The sequence below is a fragment of the Balaenoptera musculus genome, chromosome 19 (assembly GCF_009873245.2).
Source record: "Balaenoptera musculus isolate JJ_BM4_2016_0621 chromosome 19, mBalMus1.pri.v3, whole genome shotgun sequence".
NCBI lineage: Eukaryota > Metazoa > Chordata > Mammalia > Artiodactyla > Balaenopteridae > Balaenoptera > Balaenoptera musculus.
The window spans coordinates 63,841-81,562 of record NC_045803.1 but is presented as its reverse complement, the minus strand read 5'-3'; the positions used below and the strand labels follow the sequence as shown (position 1 = coordinate 81,562).

The window sequence follows — 17,722 nt, the reverse complement described above, 5'->3', positions numbered from 1 at the left end:
TGGTGGACATCACCTGCCCCTCCCACCCCACAAAAGGAAGAGGCAGAGGCCATGCAGTAACATTCCCCTTTAATAGCCTGGCGGGACCTCCAGTGGTGCAGGGGTGGGGTGCCGGGTGCCCAGCCACCCTTGGCCTCCCACCCCAGAGCCCAGATTAGGGGGGCTGGATAGCACCCAGCGTGGGGCTAGACAAGCCAATTCATTTCCCATCGCTGAGCAGGTCGGGGGAGGCAGCGCCGACCTCAATCACATGGTGGTTTAAAAAAAAAACAACTAGGAGCGGGTGGCAGGGAGGGGTGGCAGGTCAGGGCATGGGATTCCCCCACCGGCTGCCCCATGCCCCCCCCACCTGTGGCCCCCAATAAATATTTGCAGGGGACGCCGGGGCTGGTGGCCCTGGCAGGGGTGGGTATGCGCCGACCCTATTTCAGGCAGCGCTCGAAGTAGGTGGAGCCGATATAGCCACCCCGCATGGAGCGCTGCACGTTCTGCTCAAACAGCCTCCGGTTGTTCTGCAGGACCTCGGCGGCTTCCTTGTTCAGTGGGTCTTCAGGGTTGGGCTCCTGTGGCCGGTATGGGTGGGCGTCAACAAGCCCAAGGGGCAGAAGGCCAACCTCCCCCAGCCCCAGCGCCCCTGCCCCTACTCACCAAGAAGAGATACTGCAGGCCATAAATTATGGAGTTTATCGTAAGGACTGGCTTCCAGTCCTCTCTGTGGGCAGAGAACATCGTGATCAGGGGCTGGTGAGTGGGCAGCCGCCACAGGCCCTGCTGGGACCAGACAGGTCAGGCCCAGGGCACGGGACAGTGCGGATGGGAGAAGCTAGCGGGAGGGTGCAGAGAAGGACAGACCATGGAGAAAGCCAAGGTCAAGCCACGAGGAAGAAAACGTGGAGATGAAGAGACAGAGGAACACACACCACAAGGGGTAAGGAATGGACAGAGACAGGTGTAGTGCAAGGCCACGAAGGGCGCCTGGCAGGCAGGGCTGGGGAGAGCTGTGGAGGGCTCGTGCCCTCACCTGAGGATGTTGAGGCAGACGTTGCCCTCGAGGTCAATGTTGGGGTGATAAACCATCGTCTCACACTTCACCTTGGGGGGGTCATGCGGGTAACCCTGGCCCACCTGGCTCCAGGAAAACAGAGGGGAGGTGGATAGGTGCCCCAGCAGTGCCTGGCCGGGGCCTCAGCTGTCGCTTCCTCAGCCCAGGGAGCCACCCCGGCCCACCGAGACTCACCTTAAAACTGAACACAAACTTCCCGCTCTTGTAGAAGCCCTGTGAAGGAAGAAAAGAGGAGTTGGGATCCCATCCAGCAAGGCCTGGCAGGGGAACCAGGTCTCCCTACTTGAGGTGGGGCCACCCGCCGTGCCTGGGAGTCCAGCTGAGTGTGCCCTCACCTCATCAGGACAGATAACCAGCTTGAAGTTGAGGAGGTCGTCTGGATCTGAGAAGCTGATGTCACACGTCTTGGGCAGATTCAGCTCGTTTATGTCTGGGTTTTCACGCAGAAAAGGGAAACAGAGAGAAAGGAAGAGGGAGAGAGAGGAGGGTGCTCAGAGCAGGTGCAGGTGCCAGCAGAGCCTCCGTAGCCTCCTCCAGGACCCCGGCTCTGGCCTGGGCAGTGGGCCACACCCCCAACCCTCTCCCTGCTCCCCAGTCTCCAGGCAGGCTCTTCTGGGTCTACAGAACACCACAAACACGCATGTTCAATTGTGACTGTGCTTGAGCTCCTGGCCCAGGGTAAGTTCCAACTCTTCTGAATCCACAGCCCTAAGTCGCAGCACCCAACAGCTGGGTCCCCCCCAACCCAGCTCCTAAATGCCCCCACTCCCATGTGCCCTCCAAGAGCCTCTGACTACCCCAAACCCAGGATCCCTGGCCATAACCCCCACCTTCTAGAGGAGTCCCCAGTTATCTGCCCAAACTCAAAGACCTTATTCCCCCTCCACACCCTAAATCATCCCCCCAGCAATCCCTGGTCCGCACGATCCATATACTCCTCTTTCTGCCTGTCATCCCAAACCCAGGTTCCCATCTGACCCCCAGATCTGTGAGTTCCCAGCCCTCCTACCTTACACTGTTCTGACTATAAGATTTCCAGCATCTCCAGCACCATGGTCTAAACCCAACCCTACTCCTATCTCTAATCTCTGGCACCCACTGTCCCTCCTTCCTCCTCCTGTCACCCTAAACCCCAAATTGCCATGTGACGCCTCCCCCCCCAGACCCACGAAACCCAGGCCCCAGAACGTACTTCACCACGCCTGACTCTGATTCCCACTGACCCCAGCATAATACACTAAATCTCCCACTCGGATCCTCAATCCTTGGCCCCCACTATCCATATCTCCTCTGCCTTTCACCCAGGTTCCCGTCTGACCCCCCCCCCCCCAGACTCTCGAGTTCCCGGTCCCCCCACTACACTGCCACTCTCAGATTCTCAGTCCCTAATATCAGACATCTGGCTTTCCAAATACCTTCAGTGCCCCATTCTCGGCCCCGCATCTCTGACCACTTCAGTGACTATTACTCCACCCCTGATCCCTCAATCCCCAGGCCCTGATCTCCGATCCCCACATCCGCGGCCCCCCCATTTCTGACACCTCTGACCCCTGGCGACCGCATTACCCCAAGCCAGGCCCTGACCTCCGACCTCCACCCCCATCCCGACTCCTTACCCTTCTGGATCCGCAGCTGCGCCGCCGACGCCTTCTTGCTGCTGCCCTTGGTGCCGCCCGCCGACTCCTCCTCCTTCTTCTGCTGCTTCAGCGAGAACAGCTTGATCATCCTGCCGCCGCCGCCGCTGCCGCCCCTGCGGGGCCCGGGACCCCGGCCACCCGGCCCCCCGCCGCCGCCGCCCTTGCCGCCTCCGCTACTCGGACCCGCCGCCGCGGCCTCTTTGGCTGCTGCCGCCGCCCGCCCGGCCTGCCGCGCCGCTCCGCGCCCACCGCGCGGCCCGCGTCGGCTCCCGTAGTCGGCTCCGGCCTGGCCCGGCGCCTCGGGCTCGCTCGGCGGCGCTCGGGCCCACTCGGCTGTTCTCGTGTCCGCTCGGCCCCGCCCCCACCCGCCGCTCCCTCCGCCCCCTCGCCCGCTCCGGTGTCCTCAGGCCCAGCTGCGGCTGCGGAAGCGGGGTCCTTAGGCCGCGCCACTGGCCCGTTCACTCGCTCCCTTCCCGAGGGGGTTGCGGCTCGGGTCGGAAGAGGGAGGCGGGGGCTGCGGTGGCGACGGCCGTGTACTGGAGGAGGCTCGGCTTCCGCGGCAGCAGCGGCTTCGGCGCGGAGGTCCGCAACGGCCTCGGGCGCCCCACCGCTTCGGATGTTTCCGCCGCCTGCCCGCTTCGGCTCTTTCCGCCCGGCCTGCGCTGTGCGCCTGCGCAGCCGCCGACGCCACCGCCCCGCGTTGCTCCGCGATGGGACTTGGGGATCGGGCTCCTTCGGCTAGGCTCGGGTATTTCCGTTCGTGCAGGCCGGGCCGGGCCGGTCACTTCCGGGGACGCCCGCGGGTCCAGAGAGGGGGGCGGTGTTGCCGCCATCTTTAAGTGGGGCAGATGCGGGCAGCTCCGCTTGCGGTCCAGCCATTCCCACTTGCACTCGTGCAGACGGCGGCGTAGGCGGGCCAAACGACGTACTTGGCCCCGGGGGTCACAGACTGAGGCTGGGTCAGGTCAGAGCCTGAGCAAGGCAGGGGCGTTGCCTAGAGGGTGCGTGGTCCAGCACTTTCGGTGTCCCATCGCAAACCCAGAGAACCCTCTCGCAGAGAGTCTGGTTGAGGTTAACTAACAAATAAAACGTGTATTGTGTCAGAGGGTAGTAAGCACCGTGGAGGTTTACACGGGCTGACACACTTCGGAAGCGGAACGTGGGGAGGGGCCGCGCTCTGCGCGGGTCTACAGTTCCAGCGGAGGTGTCCTACGACCTTCCGCCGGCTGCGCGTGTGGTGTGGGCGGGGCCAATCTCCCCTCCAATCACGGCTCAGCGTGCCCCGGGGTGGGCGGGAGGAAGCGGCGCGGAGCGGTTGTGCGATTTCAGGCTGTCACCAAGGGAGCCGTCAGGCGGTGAGCGGCGCCGCGAGGGCTGGTTGGGGCGGGGGGGCCGGGCCCGTGGGGCGGCGGGGGCTCTGTCTCTCAGCCTGCCCGCGTCCGAATGAGGCTCCTGCCGCACGTCCCATCCAGTCGCTGAGGCGACGTGCCGCCATCATACGGCCCACCAAGGGAGAAGTAGTCCCGGCGGCCCAGTTGGGCCCGCGCTGGGGGTGGGCAGGCTCAGTCCATGGCCTCCTCTTGGCGAACGACCCCGGCCCCATCATCACCCCAGGGAGTCGGCTCTACCCCTTCGGGTCTTGATTTGGCGTCCATCCCGGCCCCAGCCTCCTCAGAGGCCCTGCCCGGGTGCCCTCGGCGTCTTTGGGCTCCGTGGACTGGTCCCAGTGGTGTCTGTGCAGCCGCTCCCCCTTTCGCCCCTTTCCATTCTCTTTCCACCATCCCAGACGCCCCTCTTCAGCCCTCTAGTTGTCCTAGCCTCACACTCCCAGCTTCGTTGACTCCCTTGAGAGCTGAGCGCTGGAGAGGCGCCGGGGTGAGGATGGGAGAGCAGAAGCTGCAAACGGCTCAGGTTTGGGGCTGACAAGATTGCAACCGTCCCAGCATTCTCAGGCTTCAGACATGGCTGGTCCTGGGACCCAGAGAGCTCTTCCAGACTCAGTTTCCCTCTCCCTCTCCGTTCTTCTCATCCGCTCTGCTCTTGCTGATTATTTATTTTTGTACAGGACGTGAGGGTTGATGACCATACTGCGGTTTCCAGCCAAAGTCTCAGGGGTGGTTTCTATTGGTCAGCCTGGTTCATGTGCCCATCCCCAGGCCAGTTGCTGAGGCCCTTCCGCTAAGGGCCCATCTGGGGATGGGGAATTGGTTCCCTGGAGAGGACTAGCCAAAGCTCGACTCGCGTGATCTCTGATCTTGTGGCTTCCCCACCGTCCAGTGGGGGAAGACTTGACCATGCAACAGAATGCTAGGCAAAGGGGGCCATGGTTTCTGGACCAGGGAGGAGAGAATGGCCTAACTGAGGCAGGGGGCTGGGTTGGAAGTGGTGCAGCTAAGCTGTATATTCCTTGTCACCTTCGTGGCCACTCAAGTGGCAGAGAGGCACAGGTGGTTTTGGTGGCAAAGGTGCCTGTGGCCCTTGGGCCTGCAGCCTCTTAGGATGCAACCTAGGGCTTAGCACATGCAGAGGTCCTGAGGGAAGCTGGGGCCAGTGCCTTGGAGGGACTGGGCAGAACGTGGCGGGTGAGTTGTGAGGGTGGAAGTGCACGTAGGGTTGTTAGCGTAGCCTCTGGGAGCTGACACTGGGAAGAAAGGGTCTGTTTGGGGAACGAGGGAGCGGGAGTAGGCAGGGAAGAGAGGCTGAGTGCTGTGGGCCTCCAGGCTGGAGATGGACGGCTGGGATCAGAACAGTGCTGGGGCGTGGAGAGAAGTGGATAGATTCGGGAGGCTAGGCTTCTGGTGAGAATAATTGGATGGACGTGGCATGGGGAGGCTGGGCTTGGGAGTGAACAGTATGGGCTCAGGTACAGGCTGGCTGGGCACTGTTGTAGCTTTCTTAGATGACCAGTGTTTTGGTATTCCTCTCCTGGGTGCCTCATATGGCTCTGGCCAAGTGGGGCGAAGTGGTCATTCTGTCCAATCCCTCAGCCCTGATGATAGTATGGTAACACTTGGTTCTCGACCTGCAGCCACATGACTGGATTGCAGAGGTGTGCCTGGCCAGCTGCGGAAATGACCTTTCATGGGTGGCCCTCACATAGCTGTTCATGTTGATTTCTTCTCAGAGGGCTGTTTTGCCAGGTGGGTCCATGGACTTCTCAAGGCTTCGGGTGTGGGGCCCTGGCCGGATGTCTCCATGCTTTTCATGTTTACTGTAATTTTTCCTGTGTGAAATTTCATGTTTTTATGTAGTTGTATCTGCACAGATTTCCCTTCATGATTAACACGAAGATGATCAAAGATGAGAGCTTTCTTGTTTTCTTTGTTTCAGATTATAAAAGTCATACAAGTTGTAAAAAAAAAAAAAAAAAAAAAAAAAAAGCCATGTTACAGGATTTATAAAGTTCCGGCAACATTCCTCTAACCTGAGACCACTGGCTACCTCAGTGTTCATTCATATGCCTTCTCTGATCTGATTCTCCCAACCCCTCCCTGCCTTCCTCTCCCCTCTGATTCTACAGATCCCAGACCAGGTTTCCTAGAATCCCCTTTGTGATCAGAGAGAACCGTGAGTGCTGTCAGAGGGTCCGGGGACGCCCCACCCCTGACTGTGCCACACAGGAGTGCCCCTGCATGGGGGGGTTGCTGACTTTGCCAGACGTAGTAGATGCCAGAGTGGCTCTGGTCTTGGCTGGGGCTAGACTAGCGGGGAGGTGGGGAAAAGAGAGGGATAGGGGAGAGGAGGAAGGGGGGCTGAGGCAGGGAGCATGCCTTCTCTAGCATGTCTGTAGGAAGCCTCTGGCCCAGGCTGGCTTGTCTTTCCCTGATACCAGGGCCCAAGTCTTGAGGGGATCAGGGTGACTCAGTGGCAGGGGCAAGTCCAGCTGCACTTCTGGAAGAAGCTTGGACATACAGGCCTAGAAGGGCTGTTCTGGAACCCTCTAGGCCAAGGGCAGGCTGACACCCTCCTGGAGTGGGGTTTAAGCCCCAAGCCAGACCCTGCTGCATGAAGATGCCCTCTTTGGAGCTGCCTTTCTCCATTGTCTCTGGCACTTACAGCACCCATGGGTGGAGTGGGGGACTGTGTCAAGGCCTGAGCAGTAGGATGGAAGGGGAAGATGGGGCAAAAGAAGCAATGGCACCGGAAGAGGCTGGAGGGTTCCAGAGACGCCCGCCCTCAAGTCTGCAGGACACGGAAGTGGAACTGGCAGTATCTGTCCATCTTCAGGAAAGCTGCTGCCGGCTGTGCTTCCTGCGACTCGTTACTGAACACACTCACGATAGAGCCCTCCCAGCGTGCGGGAGCCCTTAGGGGCTGTGCGTGGGGCCGGGGAGGGAGGAGAACGGCGCGTGATGGGAACGATACTAGAGGGCTGGGGAAATGGCCTGGGGCTTGCAGCCGCCTGCGGGTCGCGGACTGGCTGGAGTCTGCGGGGAACAGAGGAAAGTCTCGCAAGAATATGGATTCCCAGGTAAAGCCTTGTAGCTTTCACACCTAAGAAGTGGCTCCCTAGGTTTAAAGTTTCATAAACACATTCTCAGGCCGGCTCTGGCTTGCTGGACACCAGCCTGATACTTCAGCACCTGATGATGTTGGCTGGCTGGGGAGAACTCTGCCAGTCCAGGTCCTCATCTGGCAGCTGGCTGGGCCGGCAGATGTGTGGGTCGAAGGGAACATGGGCAAATAGTACAGGAGCCGTGGTGCAAGGGGGGCACCCCACAGATATGGCCAGGCTCTGCTAGGGGCCACATCTGCAGGGGGCTCTGGCTCTTACAGGAATCATGTGGTTGCAAAGAAAGTGGTGGACCTGTGGGGTGGGCAGAGAGGGACCCAGGCAGGTGGGGAGGAACTGAATTGGTGCAGACCCAGACGCAGGTTCCGTGTACTGTTTATTGAGCACCTACTGGGCACCGGGCCCTAAGAGGGCTGGCTTGTACCCACGTGATCACAGGCCTCACAGCATCCCCCGCGAGGTAGGTGTTCTGCAGCAGCGCCCCCCCACCCCTGCACGGAGGACCGAGGTGAGGGCGGAGAGGGGGTGCAGCGCGCGCTGGCTACTCTGCACTGTGGACGCGCTGATGCTGGATGAGCTTGGTGCTCTGGTGGAAGCAGCGGCCGCAGTCCTGGCAGGCGAAGGGCTTCTCGCGCCGGTGGGTGCGCAGATGCTGCGTGAGCGTGGGCCGCTGGCGAAAGGCTTTGCCGCACTCGGGGCATGCGTACGGCCGCTCGCCCGTGTGGATGCGCCGGTGCTGCGTGAGGTTGGCGTGCTGCCGGAAGCTCTGGCCGCAGTCCGGGCAGGCGAAGGGCCGCTCGCCTGTGTGGATGCGCTGGTGCTCGGTGAGCCGCGAGACTTGCGTGAAGCCCAGGCCACACTCGCTGCAGTGGTAGGGCTTCTCGCCGGTGTGCGTCCGCTGATGGCGAGTGAGCTTCAGACGCTGGCTGAAGCGCTGGCCGCACTCAGGGCAGGCGAAGGGCTTTTCCCCCGTGTGCACGCGCAGGTGCTGCGTGAGCGTGGGCCGCTGGCGGAAGGCCTTGCCGCACTCCGCGCAGGCGAAGGGCCGCTCGCCCGTGTGGATGCGCCGGTGCTGCGTGAGGTTGGAGCGCTGCCGGAAGCTCTGGCCGCACTCAGCGCAGGCGAAGGGCCGCTCGCCGCTGTGCACGCGCCGGTGCTGCAGCAGCACCGAACGGCGGCCGAAGCGCTCGCCGCACTCCACGCAGCCGAAAGACTTGTCGCCCGTGTGCACCGCCTGGTGCTCCAGCAGCACGGCGCGCCGCGCGAAGCTCTCGCGGCACTCGCTGCACGGGAAGGGGCCTGGGGGCTCCGGCGCGCCAGGAGGCGCGGGGGGTGCCGCGCCGGGGCCCGGGGGGTCGCCGTGGATGCGCTGGTGCTGCAGCAGGTTGGAGCGCTGCCGGAAGCTCTGGCCGCACTCGGCGCAGCGGAAGGGCTGCTCGCCCGTGTGCACGCGCCGGTGCTCCTCCAGGCGTGCGCTGCGTACGAAGCCTTGGCCGCAGTCGCCGCACACGAACGGCCGCTCCTCGGTGTGGGTGAGCTGGTGGCGCAGCAGGTGCGAGCTGCGGCTGAAGCTGCGGCCGCATTCGCCGCACACGAACGGCCGCTCGCCCGTGTGTATCTTCTGGTGCCTTAGCAGGTTGCTGCGCTGGCTGAACACCTTCCCGCACACGTCGCAGCGGCCACCTCGCACGGCTCCGGCGCCTGTGCTGGGGCGACCTCGACCCCGGCTCCGGCCCCTGGGGGCACGCCAGCGAGCGGCGGCCAGCCCGGGGCCCACGCCCTGGCGGGGATCGTACGTGGGGTCCTGCTCACCTCCCGGGTCGCTGGAGAGCACCAGCGCGTGTGAGAAGCCACCTTCGAGGGAGGGTGACTCGAGTCGGCCCGTGAGGCTGGCCACGCCGAGGTCCCAGGGGAGGTGGACGTGGGGGCTCACAGTGTCTGGGCCAGCAGAGATGCTGTCCATCTGGAGTGTAAACCCTGCATTGCAGAAGGGGATCCACTCATTCATGACAGAGAACCCACTTGTGCCCAGAGCCACTCCAGCCCTGCGGGAACGGTGCGAACTAGAGCGACCTGAAACTGACCAAGGAGGCAGACAGAAGTGACGTGGGCAGGGGCAGGGGTTGTACCTGTGCAGGCTTCCCTAAGGAGGTGACAATGGGACAGACCCTTCAGGAGGTGGAAGACTGAAAAGCTGGGGACAAGCTTTCCAGGTCTGACTTAAGTTTGTAAAAACCGCCTTTCTGGAAGGGCTGTAGGGCAAAGGTGGGGCAGGTGGCCCTTGCACTGTCCGGGTGGGTGACGATGGTTTCCACAAAGGCAGAGCTGTGGGTGGGTCTGAGGGAGGCTGGAAGTGGAGCCAACAGGAAGGGAATAGGGGCAGGGGGTAGAGGCAGGGAATGCAGGCAACCAGGACTTTTGTCTGCCGTGCCTTCCCTGAGATGCCCAAGGGACTCCCGAGGGTCAGAGGCCACACGCAGGCTGTGGGGCACAGGAGTTGGGCCCAGTCTGCCGGGAAACGTGAACGTGGGTGCTGTGGCATGTACATGGCCTACGGAGTCCTGGGCCTGCATGTGATCAGACAGGGGTGGGTGTCTGCAGATAAACGGAGCAGGTTCCAGCCATGCTGTGAGCACTCCATCATTAGATGCTGGGGGAGGCAGGCGATGTGAGCACAGGCAACGGAGAAGAAGGAAGTTAAAGCAAGGAGACTGGGAGACTAGCAAGGGCTTCAGTAGGTGACAGAAGACCTATCAGCTGCCAAAGAAAACTCAGAAAAACTATACTGTGTCAAAGGAAATCATCTGTGCACAGCAAAAACCCTCCGAGTCAAAAGACGAATGACAAACTGAGAACTCTCCAGAGGCAAGAGACTAATTAACCAAAGTAAGGTGCGCCAATCAATCAACAAGAAAGACGGACAACCTGACAAACGGGAAAGGGCAGGAAAAGGAAAGGAAATGTCACTGATGCTTAAATCCTGTAAAATATGCTCAGTCCCCTCCTAGTAAGCAAAGTGCGTATTAGGGCCGTACTCGTTACCGGTTCCACACCCTAACTCCAGGAACCCAAGCATTTGTGTGCACCGCTGGCGAGCATCAACAGAAGCCAGTGTGGCAAAGTGCATCAAAGCGTCCAATTTCCCACCCTCTGATCCAACAGTTCCACGTCTAGGTGCTTCTCCACCAGTTGTGTCCCCCCTGTGTGAAATGACCGGTGTAGGAGGTTTCTCAGTTCTCACTGAAAAGTAACCCAAAGGAATGTCAGTAGGGGCCTGTGTGGATAAACGGGTGTGTCCACGGTGAGCCCCAGTGGGCTCTATGCAGCTGTCCAAAGAGGAGGGCGCTCGTTGCTGTGTGTTCAAGTGGGAAGATGCGTGAAAAACGTCAGGCGTGGAACAGGGGAAAGATTAAGCATCCACGTGTGTTTTAAAAGCGGGCAATGAGTATGCACCTGAATTTGTGTTTGTTCTTCTACGCAGAGAATCTTTCTGGAAGTACACACAAAAAACCGGTGATGTTGGCTGTTGGGGTGCAGGACCATGTGATACAGGAGAGGGGCATTCCACTGTATACTCCCTTGTGCTTTCTGAATTTTCTAACACGTGAATGTCCTAGCAATTCAAAATGTTCTCCTGATAAAAGCACTGGCTGCACAGAAGATGTTCGGTTGAGGGCAAGGGGAGCAGCCAGGAGACCTTATGGGGAGACCAAGGCGGCTGAGGTGAGCTGTGGTTGACTGTGGAAGAGTGCAGCCTGAGGAAAGAATGGGACTGCAGAGAAAGAACCCGCCGAGGAGCCTGCGGTGGAACTGCCGGTGTGGCTGGAGAGAGCAGAGAGACCGGGGGGCTGTGGGCTGAGAGAAGCAGGTCCAGGCTGGAGCGTCAGCTACACAGCATGAGCCAAGCCTGGCCAGCCAGCTGAAGACTGAAACAGCAGAAGGGGCATGTATCAGATGCTACTCTCTCAGCTCCAACATGCACAACTGACAGACGGAACACAAGAAAAGAGCTTTCAAAATACCTGGGGCAGCTCCAAAGCAAGAAAGGACGGTGAGATTCAGGAATCCAGAGCCTGGTGCACCGTGCTGTATGGTGCCGAGGCTGTGGACACTGAGGACGAGAGCCAGGCTCTGTCATGAAGTTGGGGGTTGAGGACACAGCCTGGGTGAGCCCTGTGCACCCGCGGACCTTTTGCTTTCAGTGAGGCTGCAGAGGTATCTCCATTGAATGGCTAGGGGCCCAGACGAGCCTTCCAGTTCAGAGTTATGCTGGACCCTGTGGCAGTCCCTCACCCAGGATGACGCTTAGGGCAGGGACAAAGAAGAAGCCCCCAGAGCTGTGAAGGGCAGGCTGTCAGCAGTGCACCCAGTGGGAGCATTCACACCCAAGGAAACTGAGCTAACTAACAAGGCCAGAAATAACATAGGGTACTTGCAAATTCTCAAAGGACGGATCAGTATCCACAAAACAAGGACGTTATGAAAAAAGAATGAGTCTGGATCCTTATTGATAAAAAACAGCAAATGGGGACTTCTGGGTAGTAATGATATCTATTTAAATTTGTTTCATTGTGAAACAACATTAAAAACCACCATAAAGGTTTTGTTTTGTTTTTACAAGGCATAAAGTCCACAGAGATGAAGAGAAGAGAGGAAACAAACAAATCCCTGATATTTTCTACTCTGGAAAGCAAAATGGGCAAATGGTAACTGTGCAGCAGACTGGAGAAGGCGAATAGTAAGTCAGCAGTGGGGAAGACTGAAAGAAATCAACCCGTTTTACCCCAGAGGTTGAAAAGTTCAGGAGTTGGAGGTACCAGGTACCTCTGGCCAGGCAGGTGAAGGGGCAGGGGCACCAGGCGGGCTGGGGAAGCTGTTTCAGAAGCTGAAGCTGAAGCTGGGCAGGGCTACTGCAGGGAACAGCCCGGGGTCTGTCTGCACAGAATTCTGAGGAAGCAGTGGGCAGTGCTGTAGCTCTGACTTCTGGACCTCCTCTCCCATCCTGGCAAAGGGCTGGGTTGAGGGCGGGAGAGGACCCTGAGGGAGTCAAGGGAGTTAAGGGAAGTCACATTGGGCGCTGCGACGCTAGCCTCTCTCCCCGGATGCTGGCAAGAGGCTAGGAGTGCCTTCTTAGAACACTCAGAGGAGAGAACTGAAGATCCTCACAGCAGGGCTGCCTTCAAGCAGCCCAGCCAGACTGCCCTACGACTGCTTCAGTGGCATCCACTCATGCTCCACCCACCCACTCACGTTTCCCAAGAAGTGAGTCTCCTTGGGGAGTGAACCCCTCACCCTCCCCTCCCAGCCCCGATTTGTTGTCCTGGCCGATAAGACCCTCACCCATCTGCTCAGAGCTGCCAGAGGGACCAGAGACCACACTGGAAGAAGAAAGCTTAAAAAACAAGTTATTGTTATCCTCAGAGAAATAAGGAAAGATGTTACAACTGTAAGAATAACAGAAGGTGGTTAAAAAAATGAATGTTCAGGGAAAGAAGACACTCCTGGAAATTAAAACTCTGCTAGCAGATATGCAAATCTCAAAGGAGGGTCTGGAGGCTATAACTGAAGACATTTTCCAGAAAATAGAGCAGAAAGAAAGGGATGGGGAAATCGCAGTGGAGAGAACATTGGAGGATCTGTCCTAGAGTCCAATAACAAAGTAACAGGCATTCCAGAAACAAGAGAACAGAACAATGGAGGGGAAGGAAATCAAAGAAACAATGCAAGCCAGTTTCCCACAATTGAGAAATGTGAATTTCAAATTGAAAGGGCTCACCAACAGTGGTGATAAAAAATGTTTTGACCCAGTTTCACAGCAATTAAAAAAAAATGTTTTGAGACAGAGTTAATAAAAAGAATTCTTCAGCCAAAATTCAGTGTAATACAAATGTGTTTCAGATATGGAACATAGCTCAGAACTTTACTTCCCACACCAGAGTTCACAGGAAGGTTCACCAGAACAAGGGGGTGGGACTTCCCTGGTGGCACAGTGGTTAAGAATCCGCCTGCCAATGCAGGGGACATGGGTTGGAGCCCTGGTCCGGGAAGATCCCACATGCTGCGGAGCAACGATGCTCGTGTGCCACAACTACTCAGCCTGCGCTCTAGAGCCCGCGAACCACAACTACTGAGCCCGCGTGCTACAACTACTGAAGCCCGTGTGCCTAGAGCCTGTGCTCCGCAACAAGAGAAGCCGCTGCAACGAGAAGCCCGCGCACTGCAACGAAGAGCAGCCCCCGCTCATCGCAACTAGAGAAAGCCCGCGTGCAGAAACGAAGACCCAACGCAGCCAAAAAAAATAAATAAATAATGAATAACAAGGGAGTAAACCAACAAAGAGAAGGGGTCCAGGGAACAGGGAGGACAAGGAGGCAGGGAGCCTGGCCGACGGCAGACCGTCGTAGGCTGTGTGGCTGAGGGGGACAGCACAGGGCATCTGGCCTGAGAGCAGGGCACCGCTCTGTCTTGCCCAGGCCCCACCCTGTGTCAAGGTCCCCCCTGTCTGCCCACCCTGTCTACTAACCTGCTGTCCCTCTCTGCCCCGCCCCCCAATCAGTGGGATGCAAGCCCGTAACCCGGGGGCCATCCAGGGTGCCGGGGCTGGGAGCGGACGTGGGGAACACAAGTCCTGCTCTCAGGAGGTTTTATTGGGGGTGGGGAGCAGCAGCTGGAGGGGCCATGAGGTTAGTGGGGGGCTTGGCTCTCGCGGGTAGGAGATGCTAAAGCAGGTTGAACGCTGCAGGCGATGGAGGAGCTCGGGGAATGCCGGAGTAAGGGGGCCACCTGAGCAGGGCCAGGAGTGGGATGGTCAGGGGTGGTGCTGCCCGTGCGGAGGGCCCCATATTACTCACCTGGGGAGAAGATGCTCCCAGCTTCCTCCTGCCACAGGGCCTCAGGGTGCTCCGTCCATGAGGACCCCTCAGGCCCAGCCTCACTATGGGGAGAGGCCTGGTCCAGCGCCACGCCACAGCCCTGAAACCACAGTGGTCACTGCTCGCCTGTGTCTGGCTAGGCCCAGGGAGGGACCTACCCAACCCCCACCCACTGAGGCTCCAGAGCAGGGGCTCCACCTGGGCCTCCTCAGGTAGGACAGTGGAAGTGGCCTCCTGGGGGTTGGTTAGAGGCCCAGAGTCCAGGAGCTCTGGAGAGGAAGGGTGGGGTCAGGCGGGCTCCAGGGGCCCCCCACCCTGATGCCCTCCTCAGTGGATGTGCCAGGTGCTGGGGTCCAGGTGAGGTGAGACCTGGGTGTAGACTTGGGGGCTGGGCATGTCAGGGGGGCTCTAAGGGTCCACACAGGAATGGCAGAGAGGTGTGGGGTGGGGCATGTCTGGCACCTGCCTGGGAGGCGTATGAGAGAAGGGAATGCTCCCCAGCACTTTGGGGTCCTTCCTCAGCTGTGCCCACACCATACTCCAGCCTTCTGTCTGCTCTCGAGCAATCGGCTAATGTCCCCCAGTGGATCTCCTCAGGGAGAGAACCCCACATGCCTCCCAACCACCAGGAAAACCCCAATAGCCAGCTCCATGCCAGTTGAGAACATGGAAGGAACCACAGTGGTGACAGTCAGGCTTGGCATGCAAGGGATAATGACGGCCACTGGCTGGGCGGGATGTGGGGACCACCAATGCATGGGCACGTTGCCTACCCTCACCTGGATCCTCTGTAACCCCAGGCTCCTCTTTCACCCGTAGGCCCAGCGACGACTCCTGTGTGGCCCCATGGGGCATCTCAAGCCCGGGTTCTGGAGCCCGAGGTGTGACTTGAGGGAGGGGCTGGAAGTCGGAGGGCTCCGTCTTCTCCGATAGCACCTCCTGGCCTTGCACCTGGACTGTGACCTGGGGAGGTGCCCCTGCCATCAGGAGCTCAGGTCGGGAGTTCACGGGCATCCACCCTATCTTGGGACCCCAGGGGTCCCGACTGACTAGGTCCTCTAAGGACCCATGTCCACCAGGGACTGAGCAAGGCATGAAGGGACCACCTGCAGTTGCTCTCCTGCTGCTGACACCCACCCTCTCTCCCCACCCTGCATCCCTTGTCCATGCCTCTGGGTGACGGAGGGATGGGCCAGTGAGGCTGGCCCTGGAACCCCATCTGCCCTCACACAGGGTCTGCCGCAGGTGACCACTTCCAAACCACAAGGGACCAGTGTCTGGCTGAGCATGGCACCGCCCAGGAAGAGGCAGAGATGCATACTGTTCCAGCCCCGACCCCAGGGCCACTGACTCACCCATCTCCGGGGCCCTCCTGGCTCCCGGCGCAGGCCCTCGACCAGGGCAGCGGCCCTCCTCAGGGCTGCCCGGCTGCTGTCCCGCACACGGGCCTGGATCTCGGCGGGCAGCGCGCCCAGGAACTGCTCCAGCACCAGCAGCTCCAGCACCTGCTCCTTGGAGTGCACCTCGGGCGCAGCCACTGGCGGCACAGCTCCGCAGCCGGGCCAGCGCCTCGCGGGGACCCACTGCCTCTCATAGCGGAAGTGCCGGAAACGCTGTCGTGCAGCCTCTGGGCCGGGATCCCATGGGGCGGCTTCCACCCTCCTCCTCAGACTCCTCCAGCTTCACCGTGAGGGCCCCTCATCTTCTGGGGGTGCGTGGCCCGGGAAGCCCAGAGCCGTGGGCCTCATTGAAAGAGCAGGCTGGGGCTCTGAGGCCAGCGTCTCCCCCTGGGGGAGGAAGGGGGTGAGGCGGCTGCGATGAGGACAGCGGTGACGATGCGCTTTGAGAGCCTACTGGATGCTGCGCTGTTGAATCCCGAGACCCGCCAAGTGGAAGGAGGATGAGGAAACGGAGGCACGGAGGTCGTCCCGTGCCAAGGACCTGTGGGGCTGGTGAGCCCTCGGTGAGCCTCTCTAGCCGGGCCTGTGCAGGGTCTCTGGTAGCCCCCTGTTCCTGGGCTGCTTCTTAGGCCCAGAAGGCACCTCGTCTCTCCCCCAAAGCCCACGCTTCTTCTACACGCACCACCTAACCCCTGCTCTGCATCCCTCTCCCTACCAGGTGAATGCCACCTACAACATCCACTGCCTGGGCATCTGCACCACTACCACCCCTCCCCCCACCAACGCCAGTCTATCACTGCAGCGTCCACTCTCCCGCCTTGTCTCTCAGACCACTCCCCTCCCAGCGCGGTTTCACAGCGCAGCCTGGCTGCACCTGCCCCACCCCACACCTGTGCAAGGTCACCTGTATGGCCCAGCACCCAGACACCATTGTCCCCCCATTCAGCCCCATTCTCTGAGCCGACTTATCAACAAACGCAATGCCCCACTATCTCCTCCGTTTCCTGATTTAGGTGGCACTAGGAGGTAACGGGGGAGTTTTCAGAGGGGAGCTACAAAGGTGCCGAGACCACTGGACTGCAAGGAAAGTCGGAGATTCTGCCCAGCCTATTTGCCACGTAACCTCGGCATGTCGCTGTGCCACTGTGAACCTCCGTTTCCCCCACCCCCACCACACTTGCGCTGCTCCTTCTGCAGCTGGAGGTACAGTGCGACCTTTGTGGAGAGATCTGAGTTTATTAAGGAAGTGGATTCGATTTCGAGGGCCGCCTGATCCCGTGGGTCTAACCTTCGCTCCTCAAGGTTCCAAGTCAACCTGAAACCCCAGGAGACAGTTGGGCCTCCGCAATCGGGCCGGCCCTGCGGAGCTCCCTGAACTACATTTACCAGAAGCCTGGGCGGGCACCTTCTGCTTTAGGGAGCCGGGGCAGGTCCGGGTGCCGCCATGGCAACTGGGGGCGGGGACTCCAGATCCTGTCGCCGTGGCAACGCGCAGTGATTGACGAGCCTCGCGCGACAGCGCTGGGCCCGGCACGGGGGGCAACCCAGGCCCCTGTCCTGCGCTCCCGATCCCGCTGGGCCGCCGCCCCGTCCCCGCCCGAACCTTCCCGGTTGAGGGGCCCCCGCCCTCACCTCCGCGCTCAGCGGGCCGCTCCGCGCTCCTGAGCATGCGCACTCGCCGACCTGCCCTCCCCGGCCGGACTATGTCTCCCAGAATGCTCCACGCACCAGCCCGAGCGCCGCCTTGCCCGTCCCCCACCCTCGCCTCAGTTTCCACCCTCCTCCCGCTGTGCCCCGGGGCAGCGTTGTTCGCAACGATCGGGTCACACTCCGGGCCGCGTCTTCCCACGCTCCCAGCCTCAAATCCAGGCGTCCAGGCGCCCGTCGACGCGAGCAAGCTTCTCAGGGGGCAACGGGCGGCCGCACCACCTTCCCAACCGCGCATGCCTCCACCAAGTCTCCCTGAATTCTCTACGGGGCTTCGCGGATTAGCAGGGTTCTGCACCAATCAGGGCCCTCGCTAGGACGCCGTCAGCCCCCGTCTCCATGGCAACCCCCTGCGGAGACCCGGCCACCCGTTCCACCGCCCTCAGGACCGCAAGCGAGCCTCTCCCACTTTCGCCTTGGAGAGAGGCTCGGCCGGCTCCTGTCCGGGAGGAGGTCAGCCAGTCCTCCGCGCGCGTGCGCGGCGCGATGACAGTTTTGTTTTTTTTTTTTTGTGCTCGCGGGCGGTAGGC

At 60.4% G+C, this 17,722-nt stretch overlaps 2 protein-coding genes across 2 annotated transcripts; both read right to left on the bottom strand.

Moving 5' to 3' along the window:
• Nucleotides 1–52: 52 nt before the first annotated feature.
• UBE2M (ubiquitin conjugating enzyme E2 M) lies at nt 53–3,307 on the bottom strand. The gene is made up of 6 exons (XM_036833162.1): nt 2,680–3,307; nt 1,399–1,493; nt 1,238–1,276; nt 1,022–1,125; nt 649–712; nt 53–563 (listed from the first exon to the last, which is right to left on the bottom strand). The coding sequence occupies exons 1-6, from the start codon at nt 2,786–2,788 to the stop codon at nt 423–425; spliced, it is 552 nt and encodes a 183-aa protein (XP_036689057.1). The 5' UTR covers nt 2,789–3,307; the 3' UTR covers nt 53–422.
• A 4,267-nt stretch (nt 3,308–7,574) lies between these two features.
• Nucleotides 7,575–17,648, bottom strand: LOC118884937 (myeloid zinc finger 1-like). The gene is given in 9 exon segments (XM_036833126.1): nt 7,575–9,190; nt 14,065–14,185; nt 14,284–14,354; nt 14,865–15,048; nt 15,441–15,616; nt 15,619–15,639; nt 15,642–15,677; nt 15,680–15,872; nt 16,774–17,648. Coding segments are annotated over 8 exon segments (2,199 nt in total). The 5' UTR covers nt 15,834–15,872; nt 16,774–17,648; the 3' UTR covers nt 7,575–7,754.
• Between the last annotated feature and the right edge of the window lie 74 nt (nt 17,649–17,722).

Excerpts from the sequence above, each read along its gene's own strand:
- UBE2M (XM_036833162.1), bottom strand. The coding sequence starts at position 2,788 with ATGATCAAGCTGTTCTCGCTGAAGCAGCAGAAGAAGGAGGAGGAGTCG. Across the intron at positions 1,126-1,237 it reads AGTTTGTGTTCAGTTTTAAG|GTGGGCCAGGGTTACCCGCA; the intron begins GTGAGTCTCGGT and ends TCCTGGAGCCAG. Across the intron at positions 713-1,021 it reads GTCTGCCTCAACATCCTCAG|AGAGGACTGGAAGCCAGTCC; the intron begins GTGAGGGCACGA and ends CTCTGCCCACAG.